Consider the following 22,994-nt stretch of genomic DNA (forward strand, 5'->3'; position numbering starts at 1 on the left):
AGACTGAATCTGCAATAGGCAAGCAGCTTGGTGTGAATAAATCAACTGTGGGAGGAATTATTATAAAATGGAAGACTTACAAGACCACTGATAATCTCCCTCGATCTGGGGTTCCATGCAAGATCTCACCCCGTGGGGTCAAAATGATCACAAGAACAGTGAGCAAAAATACCAGAAACACACGGGGGGTACCTAGTGAATGACCTGCAGAGAGCTGGGTCCAAAGTAACAAAGGCTAAAATCAGTAACACACTACGCTGCCAGGGACTCAAATCCTGCAGTGCCAGACGTGTCCCCCTGCTTAAGCCAGTACATGTCCGGGCCCGTCTGAAGTTTTCTAGAGAGCATTTGGATGATCCAGAAGAGGATTGGGAGAATGTCATATGGTCAGATGAAACCAAAGTAGAACTTTTTGGTAAAAACTCAACTTGCTGTGTTTGGAGGAGAAAGAATGCTGAGTTGCATCCAAAGAACACCATACCTACTGTGAAGCATGGGGGTGGAAAAATCATGCTTTGGGGCTGTTTTTCTGCAAAGGGACCAGGACAACTGATCTGTGTAAAGGAAAGAATGAATGGGGCCATGTATTGTGAGATTTTGAGTGAAAACCTCCTTCCATCAGCAAGGGCATTGAAGATGAAACGTGGCTGGGTCTTTCAGCATGACTGATCCCAAACACACCACCCGGGCAACGAAGGAATGTCTTCGTAAGAAGCATTTCAAGGTCCTGGAGTACCCTAGCCAGTCTCCAGTTCTCAACCCCATAGAAAACCTTTGGAGGGAGTTGAAAGTCCGTGTTGCGCAGTGACAGCCCCAAAACATCACTGCTCTAGAGGAGATCTGCATGGAGGAATGGGCCAAAATACCAGCAACAGTGTGGGAAAACCTTGTGAAGACTTACAGAAAGTCTGTCATTGCCAACAAAGGGTAAAAAACAAAGTATTGAGATGAACTTTTGTTATTGACCAAATACTTATTTTCCACCATCATTTGCAAATAAATGCTTTAAAAATCGGACAATGTGATTTTTCTCATTCTGTCTCTCATAGTTGAAGTGTTCCTATGATGAAAATTACAGGCCTCTCATCTTTTTAAGTGGGAGAACTTGCACAATTGGCTGACTAAATACTTTTTTGCCCCACTATATGTATATACATTTGTTCAGTATACAGAATAAATGGTAATCCGAACAAGAGATTGAGCATGCAGCTTTTCAACATGCCCCACTCTTTGTTCTCACAGGAGATAAGTCATTGGCAGAGGAATCTGGCAGTGTCTTATTACCAAAACTGAGCATGCATGTGTATGGGGAGGGGAGCTGAGAGAAATAGCTGTCCAAAAAATGTGCATTCAGCTGAAAACTATTTAATGTATATGGCTACCTTAAAGGGGTATTCTGGTTATGCCACGCTATCCCCTATCCTGTGGATAGGGAATAACTATTAGATTGGGGGGGGTCCTACTGTTGGGGCCCCCACCAATCAAAAGAACTGGCCCCTCGTCACCCGTGGAGCCCCCTGAAATAAATGGAGTATGCACAGCCTCTCCATTCATTTCTATAGTCGATTACTATGGAACTACAGTTGATATAAAAAGTCTACACGCCCCTGTTAAAATGTCAGGTTTCTGTGATGTAAAAAAATGAGACGAAGATAAATAATTTCAGAACTTTTTCCACCTTTAATGTGACCTATAAACTGTACAACTCAATTGAAAAACAAACTGAAATCTTTTAGGTGGAGGGAAGAAAACAAAAATAACTAAAATAATGTGGTTGCATAAGTGTGCCCAGCCTCTTATTACTGGGGATGTAGCTGTGTTCAGAATAAAGCAATCACATTCAAAATCATGTTAAATAGGAGTCAGCATACACCTGCCATCATTTAAAGTGCCTCTGATTAACCCCAAATAAAGTTCAGCTGCTCTAGTTGGTCTTTCCTGAAATTTTCTTAGTCACATCCCACAGCAAAAGCCATGGTCCACAGAGAGCGTCCAAAGCATCAGAGGGATCTCATTGTTAAAAGGTATCAGTCAGGAGAAGGGTACAAAAGAATTTCCAAGGCATTAGATATATGATGGAACACAGTGAAGACAGTCATCATCAAGTGGAGAAAATATGGCACAACAGTGACATTACCCTCTAAAATTGATAAAAAAAGACGAGAAGAAAACTGGTCTGGGAGGCTACCAAGAGGCCTACAGCAACATTAAAGGAGCTGCAGGAATATTTGGCAAGTACTGTCTGTGCGGTACATGTGACAACAATCTCCTGTATTCTTCATATGTCTGGGATATGGGGTAGAGTGGCAACACCAAAGCCTTTTCTTACGAAGAGAAACATCCAAGCCAGGCTACATTTTACAAAAACACATCTGAAGTCTCCCAAAAGCATGTGGGAAAAGGTGTTATGGTCTGATGAAACCAAGGTTGAACTTTTTGGCCATAATTCCAAAAGATATGTTTGGCTCAAAAACAACCTGCACATCACCAAAAGAACACCATACCCACAGTGAAGCAGGATGGTGGCAGCATCATGGTTTGGGGCAGTTTTTCTTTAGCTGGAACTGTGGCCTTAGTTAAGCTAGAGGGAATTATGAACAGTTCCAAATACCAGTCAATATTGGCACAAAACCTTCAGGCTTCTGCTAGAAAGCTGAACATGAAGAGGAACTTCATCTTTCAGCATGACAACGACCCTAAGCATACATCCAAATCAACAAAGGAATGGCTTCACCAGAAGAAGTTTAAAGTTTTGGAATGGCCCAGCCAGAGCCCAGAGCTGAATCTAAATTGAAAATCTGTAGGGTGATCTGAAGAGGGCTGTGCACAGAAGATGCCCTCGCTATCTGACAGATTTGGAGTGTTTTTGCCAAGAAGAGTGGGCAAATTTTGCCAAGTCAAAATGTGCCATGCTGAAAGACTGAGTGCTGTACTAAAATCAAAAGGTGCTTCAACAAAGTATCAGTTTAAGGGTGTGCACACTTATGCAACCACATTATTTTATTTATTTTTTGTTTTCTTCCCTCCACCTAAAAGATTTCAGTTTTGTATTTCAATTGAGTGGTACAGTTTATAGGTACATTAAGGCCCCTTTCACACGGGCGAGTATTCTGCGCAGATGCGATGCGTGAGGTGAACGCATTGCACCCGCACTGAATACCGACCCATTCATTTCTATGGGGCTGTTCACATGAGCGGTGATTTTCACGCATCACTTATGCGTTGCGTGAAAATCGCAGCATGCTCTATATTCTGCGTTTTTCACGCAACGCAGGCCCCATAGAAGTGAATGGGGTTGTGTGAAAATCGCAAGCATCCGCAAGCAAGTGCGGATGCGGTGCGATTTTCACGCACGGTTGCTAGGAGACTATCGGGATGGAGACCCGATCATTATTATTTTCCCTTATAACATGGTATTATAAGGGAAAATAATAGCATTCTGAATACAGAATGCATAGTACAATAGCGCTGGAGGGGTTAAAAATAAATAAAAAACAATTTAACTCACCTTAATCCACTTGATCGCGAAGCCCGCCATCTCCTTCTGTCTCCTTTGCTGAACAGGACCTGTGGTGAGCATTAATTACAGGTAAAGGACCTGTGGTGACGTCACTCCGGTCATCACATGATCCATCACATGATCTTTTACCATGGTGATGGATCATGTGATGACCGGAGTGACGTCACCACAGGTCCTTTACCTGTAATTAATGCTCACCACAGGTCCTGTTCTGCAAAGTAGACAGAAGGAGATGCCGGGTTTCGCGATTAAGTGGATTAAGGTGAGTTAAATTTTTTTTTTTTTTTTTTTAACCCCTCCAGCGCTATTTTACTATGCATTCTGTATTCAGAATGCTATTATTTTCCCTTATAACCATGTTATAAGGGAAAATAATACAATCTACAGAACACTGATCCCAAGCCCGAACTTCTGTGAAGAAGTTTGGGTACCAAACGTGCGCGATTTTTCTCACGCGAGTGCAAAACGCATTACTATGTTTTGCACTCGCGCGGAAAAATCGTGGGTGTTCCCGTAACGCACCCGCACATTTTCCGTCTGAAAGAGGCCTAAAGGTGGAAAAAGTTCTGAAATGATTTATCTTTGTCTCATTTTTTTACAGCACAGAAACCTGACATTTTAACAGGGGTGTGTAGACTTTTTATATCCACTGTATATAGTAATATATTACTATAGTCGGAACTCATAGAAATGAATGGCGAGGCTGCGTGCATTCCAAACCGGCAGCTCTACATATTTATAATTTTTTTTTGGAGAGGGGGGGGGGGGGTCCACAGGGGCCCTGTTCTTGTGATCAGTGAGGGTCCCAGTGATAGGACCCCAACTGATCTAATAGTGGATAGAGGATAACTTAACATAAGCGGAATAATCTCTTTTAGGTTTGGTTGCTTGCAGCTATCCATTACCACCATCTGCTACGCTTTCCACAGAATACATTAGATATGCATGACTTTACCTTCATGCAAGTCCTTGCTGTGTGACAGAATCCTTATGACTGCCTCTAACATAGAAATGTTTCTCTCTGTTGCTATAAAAGTATGAACATGTGTCCTTCTCTCGTGTCTGACAGAAGCACCTAATGCATCTAATTTAAAAATTGTCCGAATGGATAGAACCTCTGGCTGCGTTACAGGAGGAGAAGAGGTTTATCTTCTGTGTGATAAAGTACAAAAAGGTAGGCACACTTTTCTGATTCCACTCATTACAGTATTTCTAGTGTCAGTGTGTCCTTCACTGGATACAGGGATCATTAAAAAGGGTTTGGAGAAATTAGGCAGAGAGAAAGATATGATATTCTCTAGTACTAGAATGCTGCTGATTTGTCTGGATTTGTTGGTGGAAAATCCACAGTATATAACAATAGCAGCAAATGTCATTCATGTGCTGCAGAATTTTTTTTTACTTGTTTGTGGATTTTTACCACAAACATGATGATTTTTCTGTAGATTTATTGTGGAATCTGTAACATTTTTTACCATCATGAACCTTTTTACCCTTACTGTGCAGACTTGAACGTTCTCACTGTGGTTTTGCATTGAGGAGGATTGGGACTCCAGTTCTATTGATCATGGGGTTCCCATCAGTGGAGCCCAAAGAAATCAAGACATTTATCACCTGTGGATAGGTGGAAAGTGTCCATTGTGGAAACCCCCTTTAAAGGGTTATAACCAGAGTAAGCTCTGGCCGGTCGGTAAGCAGATGTACGGAATTGGCCCAGCAGTGAAGTAGAACCACACAAACAGCGTAGCACAGGTGTGATGGTACCAGAAACAGTGTAGCTTGATGTGCTGCGCTGTTTGTGTAGCTCCTATTCTCCGCGGTGGGACTTACAGAACAGCAAAGCTCAGATGTTTCTGTAACTCTGGCCACCCCCAGCCGACATTTACTCAAGTTATTCCCATCTTGGTCATGAAAAGCAAAGTACAACTGCAGATAAAGGTAAAGCACACATAAAGTACCCTTTTGTGCATGCAATACACAGCTAGTACATAGCATGCCCAGTAAAAGGCTTACCGTATTGGCCAGTGTATGTAAAGCGTTGCCTGCATACAGCTAACCAGTTACTAGAGAGTGGCATACTTTGCCTACCTACATGCTCATAAGGCAGACAAGGTGCCTAGAGATTGCTTTACGTATTCTTTGCTCACATATAGTATTACTTATTATTGCACACATAGAACACCATAGAGCCAGAGAGCGTCAAATACTTCTTATAAAGTGCCAAACAGAGCACAGAATGTTCTTCTTGAGCCATATTGTGCCTATATGGTGCCAGGTTTTGCCCAAAGAGTGCTTGCAGACAGTGCTCACATGATGCCAGAAAGTGCTATATAGTGTCTACTTGGGGCCAAACAGTATCCATAGAATCTCATGCAGTGGTGTCTACAGAGCCATACTAGGCCTACATTGTACTACAGTATGTTATTCCCACGTTTGAGATCCTTATCTATCGAGGAAACAGGGGCTGTGTAACCTGATGCACTTATTCTGGCCAGCCACATTCCCCATATAAAACTATAAAGAGGTCACAGCGCTTACATGAGGCCATCTCTGTTAGAGTCTATGAAGGTTATTGAAAGAGCTGGGAAAACAATATCCCATAACTCTTTTCCATGGTAGAATAATAGAGTCATCGGCGATCTTGGATTGAATGGCTGGACATAGTCTATAAGAGAGATGTAGAGATCTCTTCGACACATTCGGTGTATTTTAGCAAACATTTAGGTGAATATTAGAAAATGTTTTAATTTGTCCTAATTTTCTGTTGCAGATGATATCCAAATACGTTTTTATGAAGAGGATGAAAATGGACATATCTGGGAAGGATTTGGTGATTTTTCACCTACAGATGTTCACAGACAGGTATCCATTGAACATACAATAGTTATCTAATTAGGTTGGTCAAAAAAAAAGACTTGTCTATCAAGTTCGACCAGGGTAAGAGAAAGGATGTGGATGATAGAGGAGGGTTTCATTTTAGAATTTTCCCCTCGTTGATCCAATGACTGTATAAGACTACTTTCACACTAGCGTTAATATTTTCCGGTATTGAGATCCGTCATAGGGTCTCAATACCGGAAAAAACGCTTCCTTTTTGGCCCCATTCATTGTTATTGGGGACAAAATGTAACTGAACAGAACGGAATGCTCCAAAATGTATTCCGTTCCGTTCTCATACCGGAGAGCAAACCTCAGCATGCTGCGGTTTGCTTTCTGTCCTGGGATGCGGAGCAAAACGGATCCGTCGTGACCCACTGTGCAAGTCAATGGGGACGGATCTGGCACAATAGAAAACGGATCAGTTCCCCATTGACTTTTAATGGAGTTCATGACGGATCCGTCTTGGCTATGTTAAAGATAATACAACCGGATCCGTTCATAACAGATGCAGATGGTTGTATTATCAGTAACAGAAGCGTTTTTGCTGGACCCTGCCGTATCCTGCAAAATTGCAAGTGTGAAAGTAGCCTAAATAATAAGTGTGCTCATATTCAGGCAAAAGCTAGCCATAGATAGTTATATTGTTACATAATTGATAAAGTTGGAAAAAGAAACAGGTCCATCAAGTCCAAGCGATAATCCAATTGTATTGATTAAGGAAGAAAAATTCCTTCCCAACTTTAAATCTGTTAGTCGGAATAAACCCTTGGATGAACATTCCATCTTCAGAAATCTCGCAATCATAGCCTGCAATATCTTGACTTTTAAGATAGACATCCAGGCCCTTCTTGAACTTGTTCAATGAATCAACCATCACAACACCTTTTGGCAGTCCCATAGTCTCACTGCTTTTACAGTAAAGAATCCCCCTCTATGATGATGGTGAAACCTTGTTTCCTCCAGATGTAGAGGATGTCCTGTTTTCAGGCCTAGATATAAAAAGATCATTAGACAGATCTTTGTACTGTCCATTCATGTATTCATACATTTTAATTAGAGCTCCCCTTTTGTCCAAAGTAGACAAACCAAATTTTGATAACCTGTCTTGTTAACGCAATGCATTCATTCTTTTACCTTGTTCCCCCTCCTCTGCATAAGCTGCAGTTCCACTATGTCCTTCTTAGGCCTCATGCACACGACCGTTCTGTTTTTTGCGGTCCGCAAATTGCAGATCCGCAAAACTCGGAAGGCGTCCGTGTGCCTTCTGCAATTTGCAAAACAGGCGGCCCATTGTAGAAATGCCTATTCTTGTCCACAAAACTGACAAGAATAGGACACGGAATGGAGCACACGGAGTGCTGTCCGAATCTTTTGCGACCCTATTGAAGTCAATGGGTCCTTATCCGAGCCGCAAAAACTGCGGCTCGGATGCGGACCAGAACAACGGTCGTGTGCATGAGGCCTTATACACAGGTTCATAATATTCCATGTATGGTCTGACTAGTGATTTGTATAGAACCAAAACTATGTTCTTGACATGAGCATCTATGCCTCTTTTGATGCATCCTATACATTTATTTTTCTTGGGAGCAGCTGCCTGGCATTGGTCACTAAAGTTAAGTTTACTTCCAGTTGAAGATTTTCACGGTGTCTTCTCGACATCCACGGTACATATATGGTGGATGTTGGTTCTTTAAAGATGGCATCCGCTAAGGAGCTGAGCTATAGCAGACACCCGGAGGCTTTGTCCGTGATTAACGATAGCGCTGATCATGGACTTTTGCTGTGGTAAGTTGCAACCAAGACACATGATAGGCGTTTCCCCAGGACCTATGCACACCCAGGGATGGAATGGCTCCATCCTACCGGGACCTGCCATAGTAAAAAGGTCCTGTGGAGCCCTGCCTGTGACGAATCTCCCATAGACTGCAATGTTAAATCATTGCAGTATATGGGAATACCATAGAGACGAGCACATATTCAAGTCCCCTAGGGGGACTTAAAAAGGAAAAAAAATGTACATTTTTTTTTACAGTTTTTAAAATTTTGAAAACAAAAAAAAACATTTCAAATCACTCCCTTTACCCCGATTAAAAATGAATAAAAAATAAAGATTATTAGTACGTCTGCATTTCAAAATATGAAAATATTTAAAAAATTTAAATATTAAAATCAAAACGGCTGATTTGCCATTTTTTTGTCACCTCACCTTCCAACAGAAGTTGAATAAAAAAAGTTGATCAAAAAGTCATACACACACCAAAATAGTATCAATAAAAATGACAGAGCTCCCTGCATACATTTTATGTGAAAGCATGATGCTAAAGCTATCAAAGAGCACAATAATGTGAAGGTGGTTGTTTAGGGTGTGTAACCCAACTCACAAGATATGAATTAAAAAAATAAGGTGTATACTAAAATAAGTTAGTATCACTGACTTTCTCCTCTTGTAACTTGTGCTATGGAATCTATATATTGTATTCAGCGAGGTTCAGGAAGTCTCTCATTTCTTTCTATAATAACAAGTGGTTGTCACTATTTCTGCATGAGACAGCTTTTATGGTTGCTCTAGGTGTGGAGGTTTATTGCTGTGTTCTCCAAATGTTAACCGAGCAGATTAAGCAGTGATATAATATATAAATAGATGTGGTATACAGCACTTATGCAATTGTATTTTTGAAAGAACATTTTTGTAATATTTTATCTTTTCCTTTAGTTTGCCATTGTATTTAAAACTCCTAAGTACAAGGATGTCAACATTATAAGGCCGGCCTCTGTATTTGTACAGCTTCGGAGAAAATCAGATTATGAAACTAGTGAACCCAAACCATTTTTGTATTATCCAGAAATAAAAGGTGAGAAACACAAATAACATACTTAAAGGGGTTGTCTAATCTGAGACATCGGTGGCATATGGCTAGTATATGTCACCAATGCCAGATAGGTAGGAGTCCCATGTCTGGGGCCCGCACTATGGGAGTTCGGATGCTCGCTCAGCTATTTTCAGAAGTCCCATAGAAATGAATGGAGGGAGAGCACACTGCGCAAGTGCGGCCATTTCTCAGTTTACATCTATAGGACTGCTGCAGGTACCCAAGCCAGGTGGCTCTGCTATTTTCTGCAGTTCCATAGAAATGAATGGAGATAGGTGCAGGTCCTATCTCTGTTTTGACATTGGTGGCATATAGCTGGGATATGCCACCAATGTCTCAGATGAGACAACCCCTTTAATGTGTAATAACAAGCTATATTTTAGGAAAATTTGACATGAGTCACTCTTGGCTATTTATATCTGCTTGTCTTACCAACCACTAGGGTGTGGTCATTAAATATGAAGACATATTAAAGAAGATGCTCCACTAATCATGGATAAGTGATAAGTTGTCACTTTGGTACAAACCCTTTAATGATAAATTGGCATTTGGTGGATACTCATCAAAGTCACCCATGTTTCATTACAGATCTGTTCTGTACTCTGCCATAGCTTATCATTCAGAGTTTATATTCCACTACTGATGATCTGACTTATTTCTCTAGACAAAGAAGAAGTTCAACGAAAGCGCTTAAAACTCATGCCAAACTTCTCTGATGGCTTTGGTGGAAGCGGGGCAGGAGGTGGAGGAGGAGGGGGTGGCGGTAGCATATATGGAAGTGGAGCTGGTGGTTCAGGCACAGGAGGAGGTACAACAAACTTAACTAAAATCTGTACATATTTATTTTGTCTCAAGGAACTATCAAGAAACATTGTAAGAAATGTGATATTTACTGGTATAAACATTTGGCTACAAATTGAAAATATCAATACAAATTTTGACCATTTTTGTACGCAGTGCAAGATAACAGCCTCACAGTCGCACAGCTATAGGGTTCTCAGTGGTCACCCACCATTTTCCATACTAATGCTGATTGTATTTCTTTGATCTCCTATCGTAAATCTTATGGTGCAATGAGGTGCTTAAGTGGAGGAGACAGAGGAAGAAGATTTATGATGCCGGCTACTGGACATTCCCGACTGTTAGATAGGGGGTATTAACCTTTTAATGGTATAAGTAGCAGCATATAGTCAAGGAAGAAAGGCTGTGGAGAAGAATGTAGACAGGTGGCTGCAAGGAATAGAACATTATCATATCACATGTCTGTACTGAAGATGCTTCTGAACTGTACAGATGACTAGACCTACAGGACAACTCAGGTGGTTGTTCTGGAGGTGGTGGTGTGTAGGGTTATCCACTAACAAATATGAGGTCAATATCAGGGCCCACAGCCCAGGTAGATAAAAAATTGGCCGTTCATGCACTGGCTGACAGAGACCTGTACAAAAAGCATAATGTGGTGTGTAAGACCCTCCATCTGCTGTCAAACAGCTTAGATGACAAGTTGCTATTGAGAAAGTGGACTATTTCAATTAAAGAAGATGTAACTGCACAGCAATGAGCCGCTTTATCTAAGCTTACAGTGTGAAAAAGTATATATATACAGTACAGACCAAAAGTTTGGACACACCTTTTCATTCAAAGAGTTTTCTTTATTTTCATGACTATGAAGGCATCAAAACTATGAATTAACACATGTGGAATTATATTCATAACAAACAAGTGTGAAACAACAGAAAATATGTCATATTCTAGGTTCTTCAAAGTAGCCACCTTTTGCTTTGATTACTGCTTTGCATACTCTTGGCATTCTCTTGATGAGCTTCAAGAGGTAGTCACCTGAAATGGTCTTCCAACAGTCTTGAAGGAGTTCCCAGAGATGCTTAGCACTTGTTGGCCCTTTTGCCTTCACTCTGTGGTCCAGCTCACCCCAAACCAGCTCGATTAGGTTCAGGTCCGGTGACTGTGGAGGCCAGGTCATCTGGCGCAGCACCCCATCACTCTCCTTCATGGTCAAATAGCCCTTACTTTCAAAGTTTTCCCAATTTTTCGGCTGACTGACTGACCTTCATTTCTTAAAGTAATGATGGCCACTCGTTTTTCTTTACTTAGCTGCTTTTTTCTTGCCATAATACCAATTCTAACAGTCTATTCAGTAGGACTATCAGCTGTGTATCCACCTGACTTCTCCTCAACGCAACTGATGGTCCCAACCCCATTTATAAGGCAAGAAATCCCACTTATTAAACCTGACAGGGCACACCTGTGAAGTGAAAACCATTTCAGGGGACTACCTCTTGAAGCTCATCAAGAGAATGCCAAGAGTGTGCAAAGCAGTAATCAAAGCAAAAGGTGGCTACTTTGAAGAACCTAGAATATTACATATTTTCAGTTGTTTCACACTTGTTTGTTATGTACAGTTGCAAGAAAAAGTATGTGAACCCTTTGGAATGATTTGGATTTCTGCACAAATTGGTCATAAAATGTGATCTGATCTTCATCTAAGTCACAACAATAGACAATCACTGTCTGCTTAAACTAATAACACACAAAGAAAGAAATGTTACCATGTTTTTATTGAACACACCATGTAAACATTCACAGTGCAGGTGGAAAAGTATGTGAATCCTTGGATTTAATAACTGGTTGAACCTCCTTTGGCAGCAATAACTTCAACCAAACCTTTTTCTGTAGTTGCAGATCAGACGTGCACAACGGTTAGGAGTAATTCTTGACCATTCCTCTTTACAGAACTGTTTCAGTTCAGCAATATTCTTGGGATGTCTGGTGTGAATCGCTTTCTTGAGGTCATGCCACAGCATCTCAATCGGGTTAAGGTCAGGACTCTGACTGGGCCACTCCAGAAGGCGTATTTTCTTCTGTTTAAGCCATTCTGTTGTTGATTTACTTCTATGCTTTGGGTCGTTGTCCTGTTGCAACACCCATCTTCTGTTGAGCTTCAGCTGGTGGACAGATGGCCTTAAGTTCTCCTGCAAAATGTCTTGATAAACTTGGGAATTAATTTTTCCTTCGATGATAGCAATCCGTCCAGGCCCTGACGCAGCAAAGCAGCCCCAAACCATGATGCCCCCACCACCATTCTTCACAGTTGGGATGAGGTTTTGATGTTGTTGTGCTGTGACTCTTTCTCCACACATAGTGTTGTGTGTTTCTTCCAAACAACTCAACTTTGGTTTCATCTGTCCACAGAATATTTTGCCAGTACTGCTGTGGAACATCCAGGTGCTCTTGTGCAAAATGTAAACGTGCTGCAATGGTTTTTTTTGGACAGCAGTGGCTTTCTCTGTGGTATCCTCCCATGAAATCCATTCTTGTTTAGAGTTTTACATATCGTCGATTCGCTAACAGGGATGTTAGCATATGCCAGAGACTTTTGTTAGTCTTTAGCTGACACTCTAGGATTCTTCTTCACCTCAATGAGCAGTCTGCGCTGTCCTCTTGCAGTCATCTTTACAGGACGGCCACTCCTAGGGAGAGTAGCAGCAGTGCCTAACTATCTCCATTTATAGACAATTTGTCTTACCGTGGACTGATGAACAGCAAGGCTTTTGGAGATACTTTTATAACCCTTTCCAGCTTTATGCAAGTCAACAATTCTTAATCGTAGGTCTTCTGAGAGCTCTTTTGTTCGAGGCATCATTCACATCAGGCAATGCTTCTTGTGAAAAGCAAACCCAGAACTGGTGTGTGTTTTTTATAGGGCAGGGCAGCTGTAACCAACACCTCCAATCTCATCTCATTGATTGGACTCCAGTTGGCTGACACCTCACTCCAATTAGCTCTTGGAGATGTCATTAGTCTAGGGGTTCACATACTTTTTCCACCTGCACTGTGAATGTTTACATGGTGTGTTTAATAAAAACATGGTAACATTTAAATCTTTGTGTGTTATTAGTTTAAGTAGACTGTGATTGTCTATTGTTGTGACTTAGATGAAGATCAGATCACATTTTATGACCAATTTGGGCAGAAATCCATATAATTCCAAAGGGTTCACATACTTTTTCTTGCAACTGTATATAATTCCACATGTGTTAATTCATAGTTTTGATGCCTTCAGTGTGAATCTACAATTTTCATAGTCAAGAAAATAAAGAAAACTCTTTGAATGAGTAGGTGTGTCCAAACTTTTGGTCTGTACTGTGTATATATATATATATATATATATATATATATATTATTTTTTTGGGAGAGGTATCAAAATGTCTTGCATCGGTGGGTCACTAGCAGGCCGCGACAGGAACGAGCCTTCCTCGCATTCCGAGTGACGCTAGGGAGGCTCGTCTCTGTCGCAACCTGCTATTGGCTGGCCACCCCTCCTCCCCCTTGTCGCCAGATGTTTTGATCCACACGACTGGGAGACGCAGCGGTGGCCATGCGGGAGTCAGAAGCGACACGGGTGCCCGGGTGCGGGGTAAGTTTAACCAGTATGAGGGGCCTTGCATTTTGGGAGGCATTATGGGGGTTGGATAACCCTTTACAGGGAGTGCAGAATTATTAGGCAAGTTGTATTTTTGAGGATTAATTTTATTATTGAACAACAACCATGTTCTCAATGAACCCAAAAAACTCATTAATATCAAAGCTGAATATTTTTGGAAGTAGTTTTTAGTTTGTTTTTAGTTTTAGCTATTTTAGGAGGATATCTGTGTGTGCAGGTGACTATTACTGTGCATAATTATTAGGCAACTTAACAAAAAACAAATATATACCCATTTCAATTATTTATTTTTACCAGTGAAACCAATATAACATCTCAACTTTTACAAATATACATTTCTGACATTCAAAAACAAAACAAAAACAAATCAGTGACCAATATAGCCACCTTTCTTTGCAAGGACACTCAAAAGCCTGCCATCCATGGATTCTGTCAGTGTTTTGATCTGTTCACCATCAACATTGCGTGCAGCAGCAACCACAGCCTCCCAGACACTGTTCAGAGAGGTGTACTGTTTTCCCTCCTTGTAAATCTCACATTTGATGATGGACCACAGGTTCTCAATGGGGTTCAGATCAGGTGAACAAGGAGGCCATGTCATTAGATTTTCTTCTTTTATACCCTTTCTTGCCAGCCACGCTGTGGAGTACTTGGACGCATGTGATGGAGCATTGTCCTGCATGAAAATCATGTTTTTCTTGAAGGATGCAGACTTCTTCCTGTACCACTGCTTGAAGAAGGTGTCTTCCAGAAACTGGCAGTAGGACTGGGAGTTGAGCTTGACTCCATCCTCAACCCGAAAAGGCCCCACAAGCTCATCTTTGATGATACCAGCCCAAACCAGTACTCCACCTCCACCTTGCTGGCGTCTGAGTCGGACTGGAGCTCTCTGTCCTTTACCAATCCAGCCACGGGCCCATCCATCTGGCCCATCAAGACTCACTCTCATTTCATCAGTCCATAAAACCTTAGAAAAATCAGTCTTGAGATATTTCTTGGCCCAGTCTTGACGTTTCAGCTTGTGTGTCTTGTTCAGTGGTGGTCGTCTTTCAGCCTTTCTTACCTTGGCCATGTCTCTGAGTATTGCACACCTTGTGCTTTTGGGCACTCCAGTGATGTTGCAGCTCTGAAATATGGCCAAACTGGTGGCAAGTGGCATCTTGGCAGCTGCACGCTTGACTTTTCTCAGTTCATGGGCAGTTATTTTGCGCCTTGGTTTTTCCACACGCTTCTTGCGACCCTGTTGACTATTTTGAATGAAACGCTTGATTGTTCGATGATCACGCTTCAGAAGCTTTGCAATTTTAAGAGTGCTGCATCCCTCTGCAAGATATCTCACTATTTCTGACTTTTCTGAGCCTGTCAAGTCCTTCTTTTGACCCATTTTGCCAAAGGAAAGGAAGTTGCCTACTAATTATGCACACCTAATATAGGGTGTTGATGTCATTAGACCACACCGCTTCTCATTACAGAGATGCACATCACCTAATATGCTTAATTGGTAGTAGGCTTTCGAGCCTATACAGCTTGGAGTAAGACAACATGCATAAAGAGGATGATGTGGTCAAAATACTCATTTGCCTAATAATTCTGCACGCAGTGTAAAGAGAACCAGAGATGCTGCTAAAAGGCGAGCTTCCAAAAGCTGATCAGTGGGTTTGCCAAGAGTTAGACCTCCACCGATCAGATATTGATAAACCTATTCTGAGGACAGTTAATATTTCAAAGGAGTTAGCCCTGAACCCGGACATAATCTCTCCTTCACTCCTTTAGCATGTAGGATAGGAGCGTTGGCGCAGGGCAAAGCTTGTTTGTTGTGAGCCGATGACATACTGGGCCTCACAACACTATGTTAGGCGGAGACTTCCACCTAGCAGGGAGCCCGGTGGCGTCACCGGCTCAAGTAGGCGGTATATGGCGCTGTTCTGGGTGGTTTTAGAGGCGGTTATCACTAGCAAGGAAATGCTCTGATGCTCCTATCCTACATGCTAATGGAGTGAAGTGGAGCTTATGTCCGGGTTGAGCCCTGAACCCGGACTACCCCTTTAAGTGCTGGACAACCCCTTTTTAAAAAACTTTGATTCAGGCCTTTACACCAAAGTTGTGAACTACACCATATAACAACTGCTAGAGTACGTAGCCATTAGAACATTTTTGTAATTGATGTATTCCGTGGTAGCCTTTTATAACTTCTAACTCCATGATAAGAAATTGTCCCATATATTGTTCCAGTAGCTATATAGGAGAACATTTCGTACATGCATATACCCAGTGTTATAAAAATACCACAAACTATTTGTGTATATATATATATATATATATATATATAAATGATGTGTCATATCATGGAATTCTAGATCAATGAAACAATGTAAAATGTGTAGGAAATCTGAATTACAGCACAGGAATAGTGTGGGAAGAGGATACTTTACTGTCAGATCGTCCTACAAACACTTCAGTCTTGCACATGTCGGAGCTTGTACTGCATAACTGAAAAATGCACATTAAGAATAACCTTTCAGGGATGACTTGCACTTTGCTCTACTTCAGACGGCTTTTTATTCTTGTCTTGCGCTCTAACATGCCGTGGCACACTAGTTGTATGCTGTAAATGTGATTTAAAAAATCCCTAATAAATGAAATCACATGAGACATTTAGCTGTGCTAAGTAGCACTTCCCTTTCAGAATAGCATATATACAAAGCCACGTAATGAAGAAAGTAACTCTGGCTGGATGTCACCCTTGATTTTCTTTCATGTTCTCACATGTTAAGCACATGATGTTGAATTACAAATTGTGTAGGATCTTTTGTATGTCATTACATGGGATGTCCTCAGCCTAGTTTCACACTAGCGTTAGTAAGATCTGGCAGACTGTTCCAGCAGGGAATAGCCTGTCGGGTCTCTTTGGAACTGCATGATTGCTCTCCGGCCCCAAAAACTATAATGGAGACCGGCAGAGATCCAGCCGTGCAGCGGCAGGATGTTCCCTAAGTGCTCATTCAGACGAACATATGGCCATCATGCCCGTGTTGAGGACAGCAAATAGCGGCCTGCAAAACACGGATACAGGCTGTGCGAACTCAGTGCTGTGGTGCGGACCCATTGACTTGAATGGATCTGTGATCCGCAAGATATGGCAAAAGATAGGACATGTCCAATCTTTTACGGTGTGGAGACACGGACCCAAAAGCCCACTGAAGGGCTTCCGAGGCTTCCAATCCATGCCTCCACTACGCAAAAAGATAGGATGTCATATCTTTTGTCGTATGTTGCGTATCGCAGACCCATTCAAGTCAGTGGGTCTGCACCCCAGCACGGATTTCATACGGTAGAGTGAATGGGCCCTAGCACTGTATTTCTACATGGAAATGCTTAGCTAATACCAAGTGCTGGAAATAAACGACAAAATAAGTAATGAACAAAAGAGTACTTCCTATGACACTTCTGGGCAAATCCATGCAATTGACAAACATATCAAAATTGTGTGTAGATCCGCAGGGCGGTTGGATACAAGCTAGATCGTGTACATGATTTATTATAATTTTAAAGGGGTTGTCTGGAATTTGGAATTCAATGGCCTATCCTCAGCCCACCCTGGGTCATCAATACCTCATCAGTGGAGGTCCAACTTCCAGCATCCCTGCCAGTAAGCTGTTTGAAGAGGCTGTGGCCTCCTCAGATCTTACCAAGCACAGCATCATACATTGTATAGTGGCTGTGCCTGGTATTGCTGCACAGTCCTATTCACTTGAATTTGATTGAACTGAGCCTAGGCCACGTAATTAATGAACGTGGCATCACTGGCCTAGGAAGAGTCCTTAGCGCTCACTGGAGTACTTCAACCTCCTCAGCTGAGGATAGGCCATCAAATTCAAAATCCTGGACAACCACTTGAATGCTTTGTGCCGATTCGGCTGATTATAATCTGCAACTGCAGTTCATTAAGACTTAGATTACATTTATGAATGTTAAAAATCTAAAACCACATTTAAACAGGGAAATTATCGGGAACAAACAGCGCAGCGCAGTTATAATGCAGTTTGGATGCAGCTACTGTATCAACAAACCGGTATCTACACTGCAATAGGAATCTCAGCGGCTCAACCTCTCACCGTAGGTGCTCACCTTATTGGCCGACCCTCAGGTACAGTGTGAAAAAGTAAATAGTGAATGAAAAGGGGCACACTCAGATGGGAGCACTGGAATAGCCAAGGTATACAATTTAATAAAACATATAAAAAGATAACAAACCCCTAAAAAATGGCATAAAACCATACATAAAAATAGCCCTATACAAAGGTACCACCTATATAACCTGTACTGGCTATACACCGCTTGAGGAGCAAGTGATACGTCTCATACACCAGTGTACAGCTTCGCCCCTGGCTGCTCAAGATATAAACAATGGTATAAATGAGACCTGTATCAGCTCTGCACCATGATGAGTGCACCAGATGGTCAGTCCCGTATACAAATGCGCTGCAATGTGAATAGCCGTTTCACTGTAAAGAGACGTATAGCGATTCGTCTACTCAGACATGTGGCTATTCCAGCAGCATAGAAACATACTCCATGTCTCTGCTGGACTAATGAGTCGAACGCTCACTCCTTAAGGAGACCCTGCGAGGAGTTTGTTTTGTAGCTGTGCATACACTGGGCACTGTTACGGAGGCATATCTCTGAGCTGCATTAAGTGATTAACTATGAACTTATCACGTGTATGAACTGGACTACATTTGGAGTATGTTTCTATGCTGCTGGAATAGCCACATGTCTGAGTAGACGAATCGCTATACGTCTCTTTACAGTGAAACGGCTATTCACATTGCAGCGCATTTGTATACGGGACTGACCATCTGGTGCACTCATCATGGTGCAGAGCTGATACAGGTCTCATTTATACCATTGTTTATATCTTGAGCAGCCAGGGGCGAAGCTGTACACTGGTGTATGAGACGTATCACTTGCTCCTCAAGCGGTGTATAGCCACTACAGGTTATATACAGTTGCAAGAAAAAGTATGTGAACCGTTTGGAATGATATGGATTTCTGCACAAATTGGTCATAAAATGTGATCTGATCTTCATCTAAGTCACAACAATAGACAATCACAGTCTGCTTAAACTAATAACACACAAATAATTAAATGCTACCATGTTTTTATTGAACACACCATGTAAACATTCACAGTGCAGGTGGAAAAAGTATGTGAACCCCTAGACTAAAGACATCTCCAAGAGCTAATTGGAGTGAGGTGTCAGCCAACTGGAGTCCAATCAATGAGATGAGATTGGAGGTGTTGGTTACAGCTGTCCTGCCCTATAAAAAACATACACCAGTTCTGGGTTTGCTTTTCACAAGAAGAATTGCCTGATATGAATTATGCCTCACACAAAAGAGCTCTCAGAAGACCTACGATTAAGAATTGTTGACTTGCATAAAGCTGGAAAGGGGTATAAAAGTATCTCCAAAAGCCTTGCTGTTCATCAGTCCACGGTAAGACAAATTGTCTATAAATGGAGAAAGTTCAGCACTGCTGCCACTCTACCTAGGAGTGGCCGTCCTGTACAGATGACTGCAAGAGCACAGCGCAGACTGTTCAATGAGGTGAAGAAGAATCCTAGAGTGTCAGCTAAAGACTAACAAAAGTCTCTGGCATATGCTAACATCCCTGTTAGCGAATCTACAATACGTAAAACACTAAAAAAGAATGGTTTTCGTGGGAGGATACCACAGAGGAAGCCACTGCTGTCCAAAAAAAAATTACTGCACGTTTACAGTTTGCACAAGAGCACCTGGATGTTCCACAGCAGTACTGGCAAAATATTCTGTGGACAGATGAAACCAAAGTTGAGTTGTTTTGAAGAAACACACAACACTATGTGTGGAGAAAAAGAGGCACAGCACACCAACATCAAAACCTCATCCCAACTGTGAAGTATGGTGGTGGGGGCATCATGGTTTGGGGCTGCTTTGCTGCGTCAGGGCCTGGACGGATTGCTATCATCAAAGTAAAAATTAATTCCCAAGTTTATCAAGACATTTTGCAGGAGAACTTAAGGCCATCTATCCACCAGCTGAAGCTCAACAGAAGATGGGTGTTGCAACAGGAGAACGACCCAAAGCGTAGAACTAAATGAAAAACAGAATGTCTATTGTTGTGACTTAGATAAGGATCAGATCACATTTATGACCAATTTGTGCACAAATCCATATCATTCAAAAAGGGTTCACATACTTTTTCTTGCAACTGTAGGTGCTACCTTTGTATAGGCCTATTTTTATGTATGGTTTTATGCCATTTTGTTATCTTTTTATATGTTTTATTAATTTGTATACCTTGGCTATTCCAGTGCTCCCATCTGAGTGTGCCCCTTTTCATTCACTATTTACGGTATCTACACTGCAGTCATAGAATTTAATCAGCTACACATAATTAAATCATTTTGTTGATTTCTCCTATGCAGTATACCAGTTTTTAATTATGCGCTAAACTGACTACATTTTAAAACTGCGCTGTAAATGCATGTTTGTTGATGCAGTAACTGCTTGTATTCAACCACATGCAGTTTTCAACTGCATCACAACTGCGCTGTCTGGCAGCACCCTAAAGGTCAAAATCATAAATCACAGAAGAAGACCCTTTTGCTGTGATTTATGATTTTGATGATTACGGGGCTGAGAACCGTATCTACAGCACAAAGAGGCAGGTAGCCACAAAGTTTGGTATAAAAAGCACCCTAAAGATGCCACAGATCACCCGATAAACAGGTAAAACACATTGGGTGGTCATTGTTTATGTGGACACCTAAATCATCGTTTCTGGGCAGAAGATCATGCTATATAAACAGCAAACTACTCCCCAAAAACAATGAATCTGTATGAGGACGAGCGATAGTAGTTGCCATTAGGGATCGACCGATTATCGGTTCGGCCGATATTGAGGATTTTGAACGTTATCGGTATCGGCATCTATTTTGCCGATATACCGATAACGTATTGGGAACACAGAGCGCGCTGCTCTCAGCGCTCTCCGTGTTCCCTCAGCAGCACAGGGGAGAAGGAAGCAGTGTCTCCCTCCCCCTGTGCTGCTGCTGCCGCCAATGTGAGGACAGAAGATAAGAGGAGGGGAGGGGCTGTGGCCACCGCTCCTCCAATAAGTCTTTCATTAATTCATATACAGGAGGCGGGAGCTGGCTGCAGAATCACATAGCCGGCTCCCGACCTCTATCAGCGGTAGCTGCGGTCCGCGGTAGTTAACCCCTTAGGTGCCACGGATCGCAGCTACCGCTCATAGAGGTCGGGAGCCTGCTATGTGATTCTGCAGCCAGCTCCCGCCTCCTGTATATGAATTAATGAGAGATTTCTCTTCATTTGTGGCGCAGTGCGCCCCCCCAAGCCCCCCCCAGTATTAATCATTGGTGGCGCAGTGCGCCCCCCATCCCAATAGTAAAAACATTGGTGGCGCAGTGCGCCCCCCCCAAGCCCCCCAGTATTAATCATTGGTGGCGCAGTGCGCCCCCCACCCCCTTCCCAATAGTAAAAACATTGGTGGCGCAGTGCGCCCCCCCCCCCCACCCAGTATTAATCATTGGTGGCAGTGGCCACAGGATCCCCTCTCCCCTGCTCCTCCAATCGGAGCCCCAGCTGTGTAATCCTGGGGCTCCGATCGGTTACCATGGCAGCCAGGACGCTACTGAAGCCCTGGCTGCCATGTTCAGCTCCATGCTGCTGTGTGAACAAAGCACAGAGCAGCAGGGACAGTGTGAGATCCTATTCACCCTGATAGAGATCTATCAGGGTGAATGGGACAAGGGTTCTAGTCCCTAATGGGGGCAAAAGTTAGTAAAAAAAAACACCACAAAAATATTAAGTATAAATGAAAAAGATTTACAAAAAAAATAAAAAATACACATTAACAATAAACATATTAATTTTCTGCAGATTTGTGTAGGAATTTTTTTTTCTCAAAAATGAAAATTCCTAGAATATCGGTATAAATTATCGGCTATCGGCCTGAAAGTTCACAAATTATCGGTATCGGTATTGGCCCTAAAAAATCAATATCGGTCGATCCCTAGTTGCCATCACTCGTAACCATACAGTGGAGGGGATTGCTACATGTAAAAGCAACTCTCACCTCCTGTGAGGAGCAGGCAGTTATCAAGGTGAAATGGTTCTTTCCCGATAACTGGCTGCCCAGTCAGTGCGTGTAAATGCAGCTGTAACTACAGATAACCGTGACTAATAAAAGATGGTTTACGTGTGAGATAAGAGCCCTCCTTATAGATATGGCTATACAGGGAGTGCAGAATTATTAGGCAAGTTGTATTTTTGAGGATTAATTTTATTATTGAACAACAACCATGTTCTCAATGAACCCAAAAAACTCATTAATATCAAAGCTGAATATTTTTGGAAGTAGTTTTTAGTTTGTTTTTTGTTTTAGCTATTTTAGGGGGATATCTGTGTGTGCAGGTGACTGTTACTGTGCATAATTATTAGGCAACTTAACAAAAAACAAATATATACCCATTTCAATTATTTATTTTTACCAGTGAAACCAATATAACATCTCAACATTCACAAATATACTTTTCTGACATTCAAAAACAAAACAAAAACAAATCAGTGACCAATATAGCCACCTTTCTTTGCAAGGACACTCAAAAGCCTGCCATCCATGGATTCTGTCAGTGTTTTGATCTGTTCACCATCAACATTGCGTGCAGCAGCAACCACAGCCTCCCAGACACTGTTCAGAGAGGTGTACTGTTTTCCCTCCTTGTAAATCTCACATTTGATGATGGACCACAGGTTCTCAATGGGGTTCAGATCAGGTGAACAAGGAGGCCATGTCATTAGATTTTCTTCTTTTATACCCTTTCTTGCCAGCCACGCTGTGGAGTACTTGGACGCGTGTGATGGAGCATTGTCCTGCATGAAAATCATGTTTTTCTTGAAGGATGCAGACTTCTTCCTGTACCACTGCTTGAAGAAGGTGTCTTCCAGAAACTGGCAGTAGGACTGTGAGTTGAGCTTGACTCCATCCTCAACCCGAAAAGGCCCCACAAGCTCATCTTTGATGATACCAGCCCAAACCAGTACTCCACCTCCACCTTGCTGGCGTCTGAGTCGGACTGGAGCTCTCTGCCCTTTACCAATCCAGCCACGGGCCCATCCATCTGGCCCATCAAGACTCACTCTCATTTCATCAGTCCATAAAACCTTAGAAAAATTAGTCTTGAGATATTTC

General features: G+C 42.1%; 1 protein-coding gene across 1 annotated transcript in view; it reads left to right on the forward strand.

Annotated features, from left to right (window-relative positions):
* NFKB1 (nuclear factor kappa B subunit 1) overlaps nucleotides 1-22,994 on the forward strand; it is a 139,322-nt gene that overhangs the window by 79,040 nt on the left and 37,288 nt on the right. The window contains exons 9-12 of the mRNA XM_040418220.1: nucleotides 4,590-4,694; nucleotides 6,291-6,382; nucleotides 9,117-9,255; nucleotides 9,938-10,081. Of these exons, the coding sequence (XP_040274154.1) occupies nucleotides 4,590-4,694; nucleotides 6,291-6,382; nucleotides 9,117-9,255; nucleotides 9,938-10,081 (480 nt within the window). The remainder of the gene's footprint in view (nucleotides 1-4,589; nucleotides 4,695-6,290; nucleotides 6,383-9,116; nucleotides 9,256-9,937; nucleotides 10,082-22,994) is intronic.

This window comes from Bufo bufo, chromosome 2, assembly GCF_905171765.1.
Source record: "Bufo bufo chromosome 2, aBufBuf1.1, whole genome shotgun sequence".
NCBI classification, from domain to species: Eukaryota; Metazoa; Chordata; class Amphibia; order Anura; family Bufonidae; genus Bufo; species Bufo bufo.